At 39.9% G+C, this 14,156-nt stretch overlaps 1 protein-coding gene across 1 annotated transcript in view; it reads right to left on the bottom strand.

The window, feature by feature from the left end:
- Positions 1-982: 982 nt before the first annotated feature.
- Positions 983-14,156, bottom strand: part of LOC104657103 (ceruloplasmin-like) — a 45,517-nt gene continuing 32,343 nt past the window's right edge. The window contains exons 17-19 of the mRNA XM_030939287.1: positions 11,854-11,993; positions 2,614-2,776; positions 983-1,108 (exon numbers count right to left, since the gene is read on the bottom strand). Coding sequence (XP_030795147.1) covers positions 1,104-1,108; positions 2,614-2,776; positions 11,854-11,993 — 308 coding nt within the window. The 3' untranslated portion in view covers positions 983-1,103. The remainder of the gene's footprint in view (positions 1,109-2,613; positions 2,777-11,853; positions 11,994-14,156) is intronic.

The raw sequence follows: 14,156 nt of genomic DNA, 5'->3' as shown, positions 1-14,156 counted from the left end.
ATCTTCTCTGCCTTCAATGTGGATGTAATATCTGGAGCTGCAGCAACCATTTTGCAACCGTGAGGCAACAATTATGAGGAAAAGGCCAAGGGAATTAAAGACACTGGCCCTCATATCATCAAATTGCTAAACCAGGCTGGGTGCAGTGGCTCATGCCTGTAATCCCAGCACTTTGGGAGGCTGAGGCGAGTGGATCACTTGAGGCCAGGAGTTTAAGACCAGCCTGGCCAACAAGGTGAAACCCTGTCTCTACTAAAAATACAAAAATTAGCCAGGTGTGGTGGTGCACGCCTGTAGTTCCAGCTACTGGGGAGACTGAGGCAGGAGAATTGCTTGAACCAGGAAGGTGGAGGTTACAACGAGGCAATATCATGCCACTGCACTCCAGCTTGGGCAACAGAGTGAGATTCTGTCTTAAAAAATTGCTAAACCAATCCTAGCAGCCACTTATCTCCAAACTTTTTTATTATGTAAGACAAACAGCACTGATAATCATCTCTTAGCTGGGTTTTCTGTTGCTTATAGAACACATCCTAACTGGTTAGTACTGCCAGATATGAGCTCAGAACTTGAGTCTCCCCACCCCACCCCCTTTTTTTTTTGTTCTGGAAAACTGAAAATTATATTTTCTGTAATCTATCATCTTCCAATCCTAAGGAACAATATAATATATAGATTTACATTTCAAAGATTGATTTAAATGCTTACACATGCTATGAGAATTTAATTTTTTAAAGGTTTACAAATGTTGCAGTCTAGGGTAAAGTCTTGGGTTGCATACGTTTGGTACATTTTATAAATGAGCAAGACTTTGCTCTTGCTCTCTTTGTCTCTCCTACCTACCCCCATTGCATTGGTTAAAACCTTATTACATCACTCACAAGACAATGCAGACACCACTTCAGGGTCAATTTATGAAAACAAGAAGCAGCTCTCACACAAAACTTACTAAGAAAACTTTTATTTCAAACTACTTTTCCTGGCACATTGTCATGAAAGTCTTTAGCTGGTTCCTCCCAGACTCCTTTGTCCCTGGAGTTTTCCTACTTTGGCAGTTTTACCTTGGTTTGTAAGCTTGTCAATATTCATATCATATCAAATATTTATGCTGTAGAAAAGGAAGTTTCAAAAATAGATAATATTATATAATAGCATGCAGTTCTAAGTTAAAATACTAAACCAAAATGATTACATACATTTAAGGAATAAATACAAAATATATATTAGTCTTAGGAACATCCTTCAAATGATTACCATCACTTTTTTTTTTTTTTTGATTACCATCACTTTTGCCCCAAAAAGTTTACTTACTAAGTTAATAGCAACATCAATATCACCCTTCTGTGGGAACAGATGACCTATAAATCCAATCAAACTTGACTTCATATTCTTTGAAATGCAAAATCTACTTTCCCAAAGAAAGAGTGTTAGCAATGGGGGATTTATTTCATGGACAGCACACCAAAGTCTCTTTTACTAAGAATGTGCATGAACACTGATAGGAATAAAGGTAATGATTATTAGAATTGTATCAATAATGATATTATTGACATTAATAGGATGTTGTAGATAAAAATTATATTGGTGGCTAATCAGTTTTTGGTTTTGTTGACAAATGTAGTCCTGATATTGAGAGAAGATTCTGAGAAACTGTTTTCCTAATTTTGAAAGTAACTTAAACTTTACAGAAACCTTGGAAGAAACAGATTATTAGTGAGATATATTATTTCTTAATATATATCTTATTATTTTCTTAATAAATCTCACTAATAATTTCACTACCTAGAGAGAGTCATCAGTAATATCTCACTAAATTTCTATTCAGTCTTCATATATATATTTCAGATACTATTTTGTAGATTGCTTTTTTTGCCACCCAATATGGTATTATAAGCATTTACTGATTAAAATTTTTAAGACATAATTTTTAAAGTTGGATATTTTAGATGATATGTTGCAATTTTTACACACATTACGTATATCATTTGCTTGTTTTCAGTTTTCCATTAGCATAAAATAATGTGGTGATACATATTTTTCTTCATTGTTGATAATTTTCTGAGATCAAATGCCAGGTGGAAATACTGAGTCAAAATATGGGGATCATGATTTAGGTTCCTGCAAGATCTGCAGAACCAATTTACTCATCCACCAAAGTATATGCAATGCACCCTATCTCACTGCACTGTTATTGATGCTATCATTAAAAATAGATAAATATTTGCCAAAATATACTCAAAAAGGTATTTTATTGTTGCTTAAATGTGATTTTGAAGTGATTTGATTATTGGCAAGTTTGGATATTTTTATAGGTTCAAAAGATATTTGTTTTTGATCTTCTATGAATTGTCTGTTTATACCTTGTATGTATATCTTATGTGAATCTGGAAATTACATTTAACTCTAGAGTATCTTTTATCAGATCATGAAAAGTTATCTGAGTTTTACGAAGAAAATAAAACTAGAGTATCTTGGTCATCTCCAAATAGTAATCTTTGAATGAATGAGTGACACATCAAATTATGTGACTGTACAATGCATTTATAATATCCTTATAGAAATACTGCATTTGTTTAAATATCACTTCTAATTAATTTAGCCAATGGATCTTACCTTTTTTTTCAAGTACAGTGTAAGTGCTTTCCATTCCACCACCAATGTGCTCAAAAACATGGCAATGAAATAACCAGGTTCCAGCATCTCTTGGATACATTTTTACAGTTCGATAGACCCCAGGAGGAAGGTCATAAACATCAGATCGATACACTCCCCAATCCTTCACAAGGAGATTAAACACCATTACATGGCTTCTAAAAGATGTCACTTTACCACTTGCTATAATTCCCAAATTCTGATATACCTAATTAGGTGACAATTAGAAAGCATTAGGTGCTGGGCTGGGCACGGTGGCTTATGTCTGTAATCCATCACTTGGGAAGCTGGGGCGGCAGGGGAGGATGATTTGAGCTCAGGAGTTCAAGACCAGCCTGAGCAACATAGCAAGCTCCTCATCTCTAAAAAAATATATATTTTAAAAATTAGCCAGGCGGTGGTGCATGCCCATAGTCCCAGCTACCTGGGAAGCTGAGGTGGAAGGATTGCTTGAGTCCAGTTCAAGGCTGCAGTAAACTATGATCATGCCACTGCACTCCAGTATTCCAGCCTGGGTGACAGAGCAAGATGCCATCTGAAAAGGAAAAAGAAAGGGAAGGGGAAGGGAAGGGAGTGGAGGGCAAGAGAAGGGAGTGGAAGCCAAGAGAAGGGAGGGGAGGGGAGGAGAGGGGAGGGAGAAAAAAAGGGAAGAGAAAAGGGAAAGCAAAGGAAAGGAAGGGAAGAGAAGGGAAGGGAAGGGAAGGGAAGGGAAGAGAAGGGAAGGGAAGGGAAGGATTAAGCTATTAAAGCTATTTTGTCCTCTTCTCTGAGTACACTTGAGGCTTTGGAGAAGTAAGTCCCAGAATATTCCAGTGTTAGGTAGAACGCAAAGAAAATGTTTCACTCTACAAGGGTACCTGTAATTAGTACTGGTGTTAGAAACTTGCCAATGTCTCACACCACTGAGCACTCTAGATTTCAGAGAACTTCTAGTCTCAAATCCCAAAGGTTCTAACTGACATATTTCTAACTCAAGATGTTATGTAGATGTGACATAACATGTTGATGTGAAGGATTGTCATTTCTTGAGATGCAGCTAATCAGAAAAACTCATTGTTACAGGAAAGAGAAGGGGAAAGGGAGGAGAAGGGAAGAGGAGCTCCCTTGGCATCTGCAACCAAGTCTGCCTTCTGGAGATTGGAGCTGAGGGCTGAGGGCTGAGGGCTGAGGGCACTTTTTAGCTAATTTCTCTCCTAAGCAGAGAACCCAATGTTTAGGAAACTATCTCTATAGGCTGCTTAGAGTTTTAGAGATGAAGTCCTAGGCCCTAGTCCAGATGGATTGGAAGAGACTAAAAGGAAGGTGAATTGCTCTACAAAATAAAATGGGAAGTATCTGGAGGATGGTGGTAGGGGTGGGTTGGGGAACTGCAGCTCAAGAATTCTGAATACTTTGAGGAGAGAAGGGATGCCAGAGAGTCTAGAGAGGAAAAATGTGATAAAAACAAGTCCTGAGGGTGAGCGTGAAAGGCAAATGAGCTAGAGGCTCTCAGTGATGCTGGTGAAAGGGTAATTGGGGGTGGGGCATCTAATGTCAAATGGTAAGTGCTTTCATTATGTAGCACTGAAAAAAAAACTTCATTTATCCCCACTCTTTCACTAAAAGTCTGTGACTCACGATGACGTTGATGTTGTGGTTGCTTAAGAGTACCAAAGGAAATGGGATGTGCTCCATGTTTGGAATTGCACACAGATATGAAAAAATACCAGCCACAGGAGTTGAGAGGCAAGGGAGATGAGCAGAAGCAGGAAGTTAGAGTTGGGGTGAATAGAAGACATTTAAGCTCTCAAGACTCCCTGCAGATATCAGAAGGCAGACAGGAGGAAGACTGAGCTGTTTCTTACTGGATGCAAAGTTGGAGCTCAAGCCATGGTTACTTAGGAACATTAATTTTGCAACTAAAGTGAAAATAATACAGATGACTTAGGATACACTTTTTGGATATCAGAAAAATGTAGAGAACAGTATGAAAAAAAAATTTAACTACAAATTGACAATGTCCAAAGCTCCAGTAAATGGGGAAAATATTCTTAGAGCCCTGGCACCCAAGAAGACTGTAGCTTTAGGGAACAAGCTGTGACTGGCTGGCTTGTCCCAGAACTCGGTTAGTAACCACAAAGGGCTGCTTCACTGCCCTGGGAGTTTCAGGGATTAGAGCCCAGTGTCTGCATAGATGCTGGTGTGATAGCATTCTGCCTCAAGGTGGGAGGCTAGATATATCCTGCAATGGGTTTAGAGTGAGTGGTTAAAGTGGAGAGCCAGTGATACTAGGCTCTGTGGTATAAATAGGATTATACTTAAGGGAGGTAGTTTTGTGAAGCACTAAAGAGTTCAGACTCTAGAGTGAGAGCCAGGGTTTACATCCAACTTCTATCACTTCCTGCTTGTAGGAAAGTTCCTTATTTTGTTAATGCTTCATATAATTTCCCTGCAATTGTCCCTGAAAAACAATTCTGATTTCCTTTCAGCTCCATGCAACACTTAGCACGGTTCTAGGCATGTTAGAGGCATTTGCTGGACTGAACTATTATATTTGACAAAATCAGATAATCTGTAAAACATGATGACCAGATTTTAAATATCTCTTTTGGCCCAATTTTTTTTTTTTTTTTTTTTTTTTTTTTTTGACAGCATCTCACTCTATTGCCCAGGCTAGAGTGCAGCAGCATGATCTTGGCTCACTGCAACCTCCACCTCCTGGGTTCAAGTGATTCTCCTGCCTCAGCCTCCCAAGTAGCTGGGACTACAAGCACCTGCCACCATGCCCGACTAATTTTTTGTATTTTTAGTAGAATGGGGTTTCACCGTGTTAGCCAGGATGGTCTCGATATCCTGACCTTGTGATCTGCCCACCTTGGCCTCCCAAAGTGCTGGGATTACAGGCGTGAGCCACCACACCCGGCCCTCTTTTGGCCCAATTTTAAAAGTCTTTAATATAAACACTTATGAAATGAGTAATCCTAATATGTAGGCTTTTGCTTTAAAAAAACTGGGGAGTGTAGATGAAAGTGTAGTGAGTTCATGGTGATTAGATTTGGGTATTAGGGGTTTGTTACATTATTCTGTTTATTATATAAAATTCTCCATAATAAAGAGTTTTTATGCCAAAAATAAATTTAAGAGGAATAAATTTGTTCATTAAATGGTGGGAAATAAAGCAGCACACCAATAAGGCTTTGTGCAAACCAAGAGGTGCTTGCTTATCTAATTTATTTGTACAATAGACACTGCATTAAAGAAGCTATTAACATGATACATAGGGAATTCAGGAAAGCTTTATCTGAAACTTTTATCTGTGTGGAAAATGTGAACTGTACTAATGCCTAGTGGTTGGATTAAATGTCTAAGGTGTGAAACACAGAGAATATAATTGATCCTAAATTATACATTAATGTTTATATAAGGAATTAGGATGAAGAAATAAAAAGCTCTTTAAGTAAACATTAATGAATGATACGAACTTGGAAACTGAAAGAGGAAGGATAAAATTTAAAATAATTATCATAAAGAAATGATGAGTCAAAAGTGGCCGTGATAACAATTGTAAAGAAGTATGGGGGAGGGGCCAAGATGGCCGATTAGAAGCAGCTGTGGTCTGCAGCACTCGTGGAGAGGAATGAAAGAAGCAAGTGAATTCAGCAACTTCAACTGAAATTTTCAGGTTCTTGCATTGGGACTGACTAGGCAAACCACTCGGATCCATGGAGAATGAAGAAAAGCAGGGTGTGGCGATAGCCCTTTGGCTCCATGGCATGTGGGAGTGGCATGGAGCCAAAGGAACTCCCAACCCCAGCTAAAGAAAGTGGTAAGTGGTTGTGTGACACCACCCAGGAAACCATGCTTCTCCCATGGATCTTTGCAACCTGAGGATTAGGAGATCCCCTCATGAGCCCATGCCACCAGGGCCTTGGCCCCATACACAAAACTGTATGGACTCAGCAGAGCAGCCGTGGAGTCACACACAGAGACCCAGAAGTTTTATATACTCCGGCCCCAGGAATCCTGGCAAGTCAGGAGATCCATCCATACATTCCCCTAGAAAGGGGGCTGAATCCAAGGAGCCAAGCAGCATTGTTCTGCAAGCCCCAATTCCATGGCACCTCACAAGTTAAGACCCACTGGCTTGGAATTCCAGGCAGCCAATGGCAACAGGTTGGAAATTGCCTGGGACAGCATAGAATTCCTAGGGGGAAGGACAACCACCATCTCTGTGGTTCAGTCAACTCAGCTGTTTCAGCCTGCCAACTCTGGAAAGCCCAGGCAATCCGGATGAGGAGGGGTCTCCTACAACATAGCACAGTCACTGTGCCAGATCATGCATGGCCAAACTGCTTCTTTAAGTGGAACCCTGATCCATTCCTCCTACTGGGCGAGGCCTCCCTGCAGGGGTTTCAGCAACTGGTTTCAGCCAGGGTTATACAGACAGAACTCTGACCTCTCCCTGAGACAGAACTCCCAGGGAAATGGGCAGCTGCCATCTCTGCAGTTCAGTTGACTCAGCCATTCCACCCTGCTGGCTCTGAAGAGTCCAGGAAGGGTCCCCAGCAATGCAGCACTCCTGCCCTACCAAAAAGCAGCCAGACTGCTGCTTTAAGCAAATCCCTGAACCTGTTCCTCATGACTGGGCAAGACGTCCCAACAGGGGTCTCCAGACACCTCCTACAAGAGCATTCGGGCGAGCAACATGTTAGTACCCCTCTGGGATGGAGCTTCCAGAGGAAGTATCAGGCTGCCATCTTTGCTGTTTTGCAGTCTTCACTGTTGATACCTCCAGGTACAGGAAAAACCAAGACAACTAGGGTCTGGAGCAGACTCCCGGCAAACCACAGCAGCCCTATGGAAAAGTGGCCTGACTGTTAAAAATAAACAAAGAGAACAAAGAGAAAACAACAATGACACAAGACCCCTTAAAAGCCTCATTCAAGGGTCAGCAACCTCAAAGATCAAAGGTAAATAAGCCCACAAAGATGAGAAAAAAATCAACGTGAAGATGCTGAACACTCAAAAAGCCAGAGTGCCTCTTCTACTCCAAATGACCACAACACCTCTCCAAAAAGGGCACAGAACTGGACTGAGGCTGAGTTGGCTGAATTGACAAAAGTAGGCTTCAGAAGGTGGGTAATAACAAACTTCACTGAGCTAAAGGTCCATCTTGTAACCCAATGCAAAGAAACTAAGAATCATGATAAAACAATACTGGAGCTGATAAACAGAATAGCCAGTTTAGAGAGGAACATAACTGACCTGATGGAGCTGAAAAACAACACGAGAACTTCACAATGCAATCACAAGTAACAATAGTACAATAGACCAAATGGAGGAAAGAATCTCAGAGCTTGAAGAGTATCTTTCTGAAATAAGACAGGCAGACAAGAAGAGAGAAAAAAGAATAAAAAGGAATGAATAAAACTTTTGAGAAATATGGGATTATATAAAAAGACTGAACCTATGACTGATTGGGGTACCTGAAAGAGATGGGGAGAATGGAACCAAATTGGAAAACATTCTTCAGGCTATCATACAGAACTTCCCCAACCTAGTAAGACAGGCCAAGTTTCAAATTCTGGAAATACAGAGAACCCCAGTAAGATACTCCATGAGAAGATCAACCCAACACACAAAATCATCAAATTCTCCAAGATTGAAATGAAAGAAAAAATGTTAAGGGCAGCCAGAGAGAAAGGCCAGGACACCTACAAAGGGAAGCCCATGAGACTAACAGTGGACTTCTCAGTGGAAACCCTATAAGCCAGAAGAGATAGGGGGCCAATATTCAACATTCTTAAAGAAAAGAATTTCCAACCCAGAATTTCATATCTGGCCAAACTAAGCTTCTTCGTAAGTGAAGGAAAAATAAGATTCTTTTCAGACAAGCAAATACAGAAGGAACTTGTCACCACCACCCTGCTTTGCAAGAGCTCCAGAAGGAAGCATTAAATATGGAAAGACAAAACCATTACCAGCCACTATAAAACCACAGTGAAGTACAGAGACCAGTGACACTATGAAGCAACCATATAGTGGTTTATGAAACAGCCACATAAACAAGTCTGCAAAATAACCAGCTAGCATTATGATGACAGGATCAAATTCACACACTAATCTTAAATGTAAATGGGCTGAATGGCCCAGTTAAGAGACACAGACTAGCAAGCTGGATAAAAAACCAAGACCCATCTGTATGCTGTCTTCAAGAGACCCATCTCACATGCAGTGACACCCATAGGCTTGAGATAAAAGGATGGAGGCAAATTTAGCAAGCAAATGGAAAACAGAAAAAGCAATCCTAGTTTCTGACAAAACAGACTTTAAACCAACAAAAATAAAACAAGACAAAGAAGGGGATTACATAATGGTAAAAGGTTCAATTCAACAAGAAGCACTAACTATCCTAAATATATATGTGCCCAATACAGAGCACCCAGATTCATCATGCAAGTTCTCAGAGACCTACAAAAAGACTTAGACTTCCACACAATAATAGTGGAAGACTTTAACACCCCCTCCTAACAATATTAGACAGACCATCAAGACAGAAACTTAACAAAGATATTCAGAACCTGAACTCAGCTCTGGATCAAGCAGACCTGACAGATATCTACAGAACTCTCCACACAAAAAGAAAAGAATATACATTCTTCTCATCACCACATGGTACTTAACTCTAAAATTGATCACATAATCAGAAGTAAAATACTCCTTAGCAAATGCAAAAATAATTAAAACCACAACAGTCACTCAGACCACAGCATTATCAAATTAGAGATCCATTTTAAGAAATTCATTCCAAACCAGTCGGGCATGGTGGCTCATGCCTGTAATCCCAGCACTTTGGGAGGCGAAGGTGGGCAGATCATGAGGTCAGGAGATCGAGACCATCCTGGCTAACACAGTGAAACCCCGTCTCTACTAAAAATACAAAAAAATTAGACAGGCGTAGTGGCAGGCACTTGTAGTCCCAGCTATTCAGGAGGCTGAGGCAGGAGAATGGCATGAACCTGAGAGGCAGAGCTTTCAGTGAGCCGAGATCATGCCACTGCACTCCAGCCTGGGCGACAGAGCGAGACTTCATCTCAAAAAAAAAAAAAAAAAAAAAAAAAAAGTACCAGACTCTTGTAAGTTCATTCTCTCCTGGATCAGGAAAAAGACCTGGAAAGGGAAGAGGATTCTCTGCAGAATGCAGATTTTCCCCATAACAGTTAGATTTGCAGGGCTGTTTCAAAAAATATCAAAGAAATATATTTTGGAGTAAAATACTTTGATTTCCTAATTTAGGGCCTGCTAACTGTCATGTTGGTATCTTATTACTACAAAGAGTCTGTTCTTTCAGTCTTAAGGTCTTCATTTTAATGTTAATGCTGGTCAGCTAAGAATGAATTCCAAAGGGTGGAGAGTATAATGAGGCATATCCAACCCTCACTTCCCATCATGGCCTGAATTAGTTCTTCAGGTTAACTTAGGAATGCACTTGGTCTAGAGGATACTTAGAATTTCATTCAATTTTTCAATTGTTTGGAGGGCTTAGAATTTTATTTTTGGTTTACAGTGAGGATTGGTCACCAGAAAGACCAGGGCAGGATTAGAGGATTGGGACATTCAGCCGCATCCCCTAACCTCTGGGGAGGGAAGAGAGGCTGAAGGTTAAGTTAATCACCAATGGGCAATCATCTAATCAATCATGCCTATGTAATGAAGCCTCCATAAAAACCCAAATGGACAGAGAGGCTCCAGATAGCCAAACATGTGGTTCCTGGAGGGTAGCTTGCCTGGAGAGGGGATAGAAGTTCCATGTGCTCCTCCCATACCCTACCCTAGCATCTCTTCACCTGGTATTCATTAATACACTTTCTAATATCCTTTTTGATAAACCAGTAAATGCAAGCAAGTATTTCCCATCATTCTGTAAGTCATTCTAGGGAATTAATTGAATTCAAGGATGGGTCATAGGAATCCCAATTTATAGCCTGCTGCACAGAAGCATATGAAAACAACCTGGAGCTTATGATTGGCATTGGAAGTGGGGGCAGCCTTGTAGAACCTGTGGGATCTGATGCTGTATCCAGGTAGATAGTGTCAAAATTGAATTGGAGGACACCTAGCTGGTGTCCAATGCAGAACTGATTGATTGGTTGCAGAGGGAGAGAAATCTCCACACACTTATTTGTGACCAGAGATCAAAGAAGTCTTCTGTGTAACTGATTTTGAGTGAGAGAGAACAGGAAAATCACTTTGATATGGTTTTTATTCCTATATTCTCAGAATCACCTTAATCAAGTTCTTAAACTTAGCCTCAGCAATATGAGGACCTATTGCCATCATGTACCTCTTGATGCGATGCATGGGGAGCATACAACATCACCTTTGTGGTGTTCTTGGCAAATTTGTTAAACATGGATCCAATCATGAGGAAACTATCAGGCCAATGCAGAATATGGAACATTCTACAAAACAACTGGCCTGGACCCTTCAAAAATGAAATGTTATGAGGGAGGAATTTTCTTAAAAGGCAAGGGGATCTCTTCAGATTTTAGGAACGGTATGGCAATGGCAACCAAATGCTATGTATGCATCTTGATCAGGTCCTAGATTTTAAAAGCAAACAAACAAAAAAACAGCTATACGGAACATTTTTAGGACAACTTGGGATATTTGAATGGATTGTACATTAGACTATATTATTGAATTAATGTTAATTTGGGGGTGTGATCATTTTATTGTAGTTGGGGTGGAGACTGTCCTTATTCTTAGGGATGATTCAGTATTTAGGGGTAAAGAGTCATAAGGTTTGCAACGTACTTTGAATTGCATTCAGAAAAAAACATAGAAGAGAAAGCTAATGTGGCAAAATGCATATGAGCATTCAGAGTATTTTTCTTTATGTTACTGAGGGCATAAAAAAAATTTTTAAGTTGGGATAGAAAGTGAAAAACTAGAAATGACTATAAAAGTCTTATTTATCTATTAACTAACTAGATTAGAGTGAGAATCTCTTTCTTTGGTCGTCATTTCATTCTTTGGTCAGCATTTATCAAGTGTCCATGGGATATAAAGAGCTAAATTATAATTATTTTCTTGTACCTGATATAGATGATATGGATCAAATTTCTGACTTGGTCATTTTCTTTCCAGCCCTGTTATCCATACTACCCCATAACTGGTTTACAAGGCCTCACAGTATATGGACCCGTTAAAGGCTCTTACCTTGTATTCATAGCTATGGCCATGCAAGTGAACTGTGTGCACGTCAGCTTCATTTCCCATGCCAATCAGATACCAATTGACTACATCCCCAACGTGAAATGTTAGACCTTGGTTATTTCCAAACAGTCTTCCATTAATTGCTGTGAGTGGCAGGGAAAGGCACAGTTTATTATATTCAACAAGGATTTAAAATAATGTGGGCTTTTAAAAAATAACCACTTAAGAAAGCATAATCATCCTTATAGAAAATATCATGGATGTTTTCAGAAGCAATGGGGATCTTAAACCCAGCCTGAGGAAGCTGTTAAATGTGACCAAGACATCCATTCATGGATGTGTCTAATTCTAAGGAGTTTATTTTGCCCAAGGAATTGAGGCACTGACTTTGTGTTAACACAATCGGGTTGAATTTGACTATTTCACAGCTAAGCATACTTATATTGGTGAATTGTGTATTTAAAATTATCACAAGAGACTTAGAATATCAGGAATGGCCAAGCATGGTGGCTCATGCTTTTAATCTTAGCACTTTGGGAGGCTGAGGCAAGAGGATCACTTGAGTTCAGGAGTTCAAGAACAGCCTGGGCAACATAGTGAGACCCTGTCTCCATAAAAAACAAAGAAAAATATTAAGAGCATGCATTCTTATTTAACTGCCCTAAGTCAAACCTCTGTGATCTGCCACTTGTATGTCTGGAATGGCCATTTGTGAGGTCTGGGCCCCCTCTTATCCTCTATAGGTGTGGTCTCCAAAGGGTAATGTAAATAAAATATGAAGATTATATATACACACATACACACACACGCACACACATACACACACACACTCATATATACACACACATACACACACACATATCCTCTTTTTACTTTGCTATTTTGTGTGCATCTTTAAAATGTATAAAATGCATTGGTACAGTGGTGCAAGTATATAATCTATAACTAATATATCTATGGAGGCTAAACTCTAATGCTTTCAGCTGATGGAGGGATGTAATAGAAGAAACTAGAAGACACTGCTCTAGACTAGTGCTTCTCACACTTTAATGTGAATATGGTCTGGGGATTTTGTTAAAATTCAGATTCTGACTTAGGTCTGTGAAGCCTGAAATTCTGTATTTCTAGCAAGCTCCCAAATGATGCTCATGCTGCTGGTCCTTGGGCCATATACTTGGAGTACAAGTGCCCAGACGAGTGCCAGAGTTATTCCTAAAATCTATCCCCACCAATCCCTAGCTCAGTATACTTGGTGCTTTAGTACAGTGGTTCTCTACAGGAAGTGATTTTGTTCCACAGGAGACATTTGGCAATGCCTAGAAATATTTTTGGTTGTCATAACTTGTAGGGAGATGCTACTGGCATCTAGTAGGTGGAGGATATAGATGCTGATAAACATCTACAATGCACTGGATAACTCCATACAACAAAGAGTTATTTAACCTAAAAGGTCAGGAAGTTAAGAAACTCTGGTTTAGATTAAGTCTAAATTCTTAACAAGGTGTTTGAGGTCTTCCACAATTCTGTTGGCTCTTTCTTCCCAAGCGCTATGTGACTTAGATCACATTCTTCCATCTACCCAGAATGTCATTTCCCTCCTTTTCTAAGTGGACAGACTCCTATGCAACCTTAAAAAATCAACTTGAATGTCTCTTCCCTATCATGAAGGCTTTCCAAATCTTCCAAATAAGGATTTAAAGCACTGCACTGTGTTTAAATTCCCATGACAGCATCCCACCCCGCGTCATACTCCTTGGATTGTCGCAAGTCTGGCGTCTCTTAGACTGTAAACAACATGAGGGCAGATGACCAATATTATGGGCCTTTGTATCTCTTTAGGGCCTTGCAAGGTGTTTTGTGCCCTCTATGACACTTATTAAAAAGACTATTGGTAAAATGGATGTCACCCTTGAATTAACTTTAAATTTACATATATTTCTAAAAAAGAAAAAAGAAACCTTAGAAGTGGGAAATTACTATATTTGAATTTGCCTTAGTTAAGGATCTTTTACCCAGTCATATCTCTGAGCCCCCTCAGCTGAGCGGCTGAAGACCAGAAGTTTCCCTGGCTAAGAAAGTAAGTGAGATTGTTTATGTGCTTTCTATTGGAATAATTGTCTTGTTACTGTGATTCTAGATGGGGGGAGGTCATCTAGGTGTACCTAGATGCATCTAGTCACAGTCAACCTATAAAATAATTTTGGCTGATGAGTATGAAGTTTTCAAAACTTCTGCCTGTGAAGGTAATGTGATGGAAGGGTGGGTGGGGCCATGTTCACTTTGGTTTGCTCCAAGCCCCACCTCTC

Source organism: Rhinopithecus roxellana, chromosome 1 (genome assembly GCF_007565055.1).
Source record: "Rhinopithecus roxellana isolate Shanxi Qingling chromosome 1, ASM756505v1, whole genome shotgun sequence".
Lineage (NCBI taxonomy): Eukaryota > Metazoa > Chordata > Mammalia > Primates > Cercopithecidae > Rhinopithecus > Rhinopithecus roxellana.
Note: the sequence above shows the minus strand (reverse complement) of the source record. Positions and strands in the feature narration are given on the sequence as shown.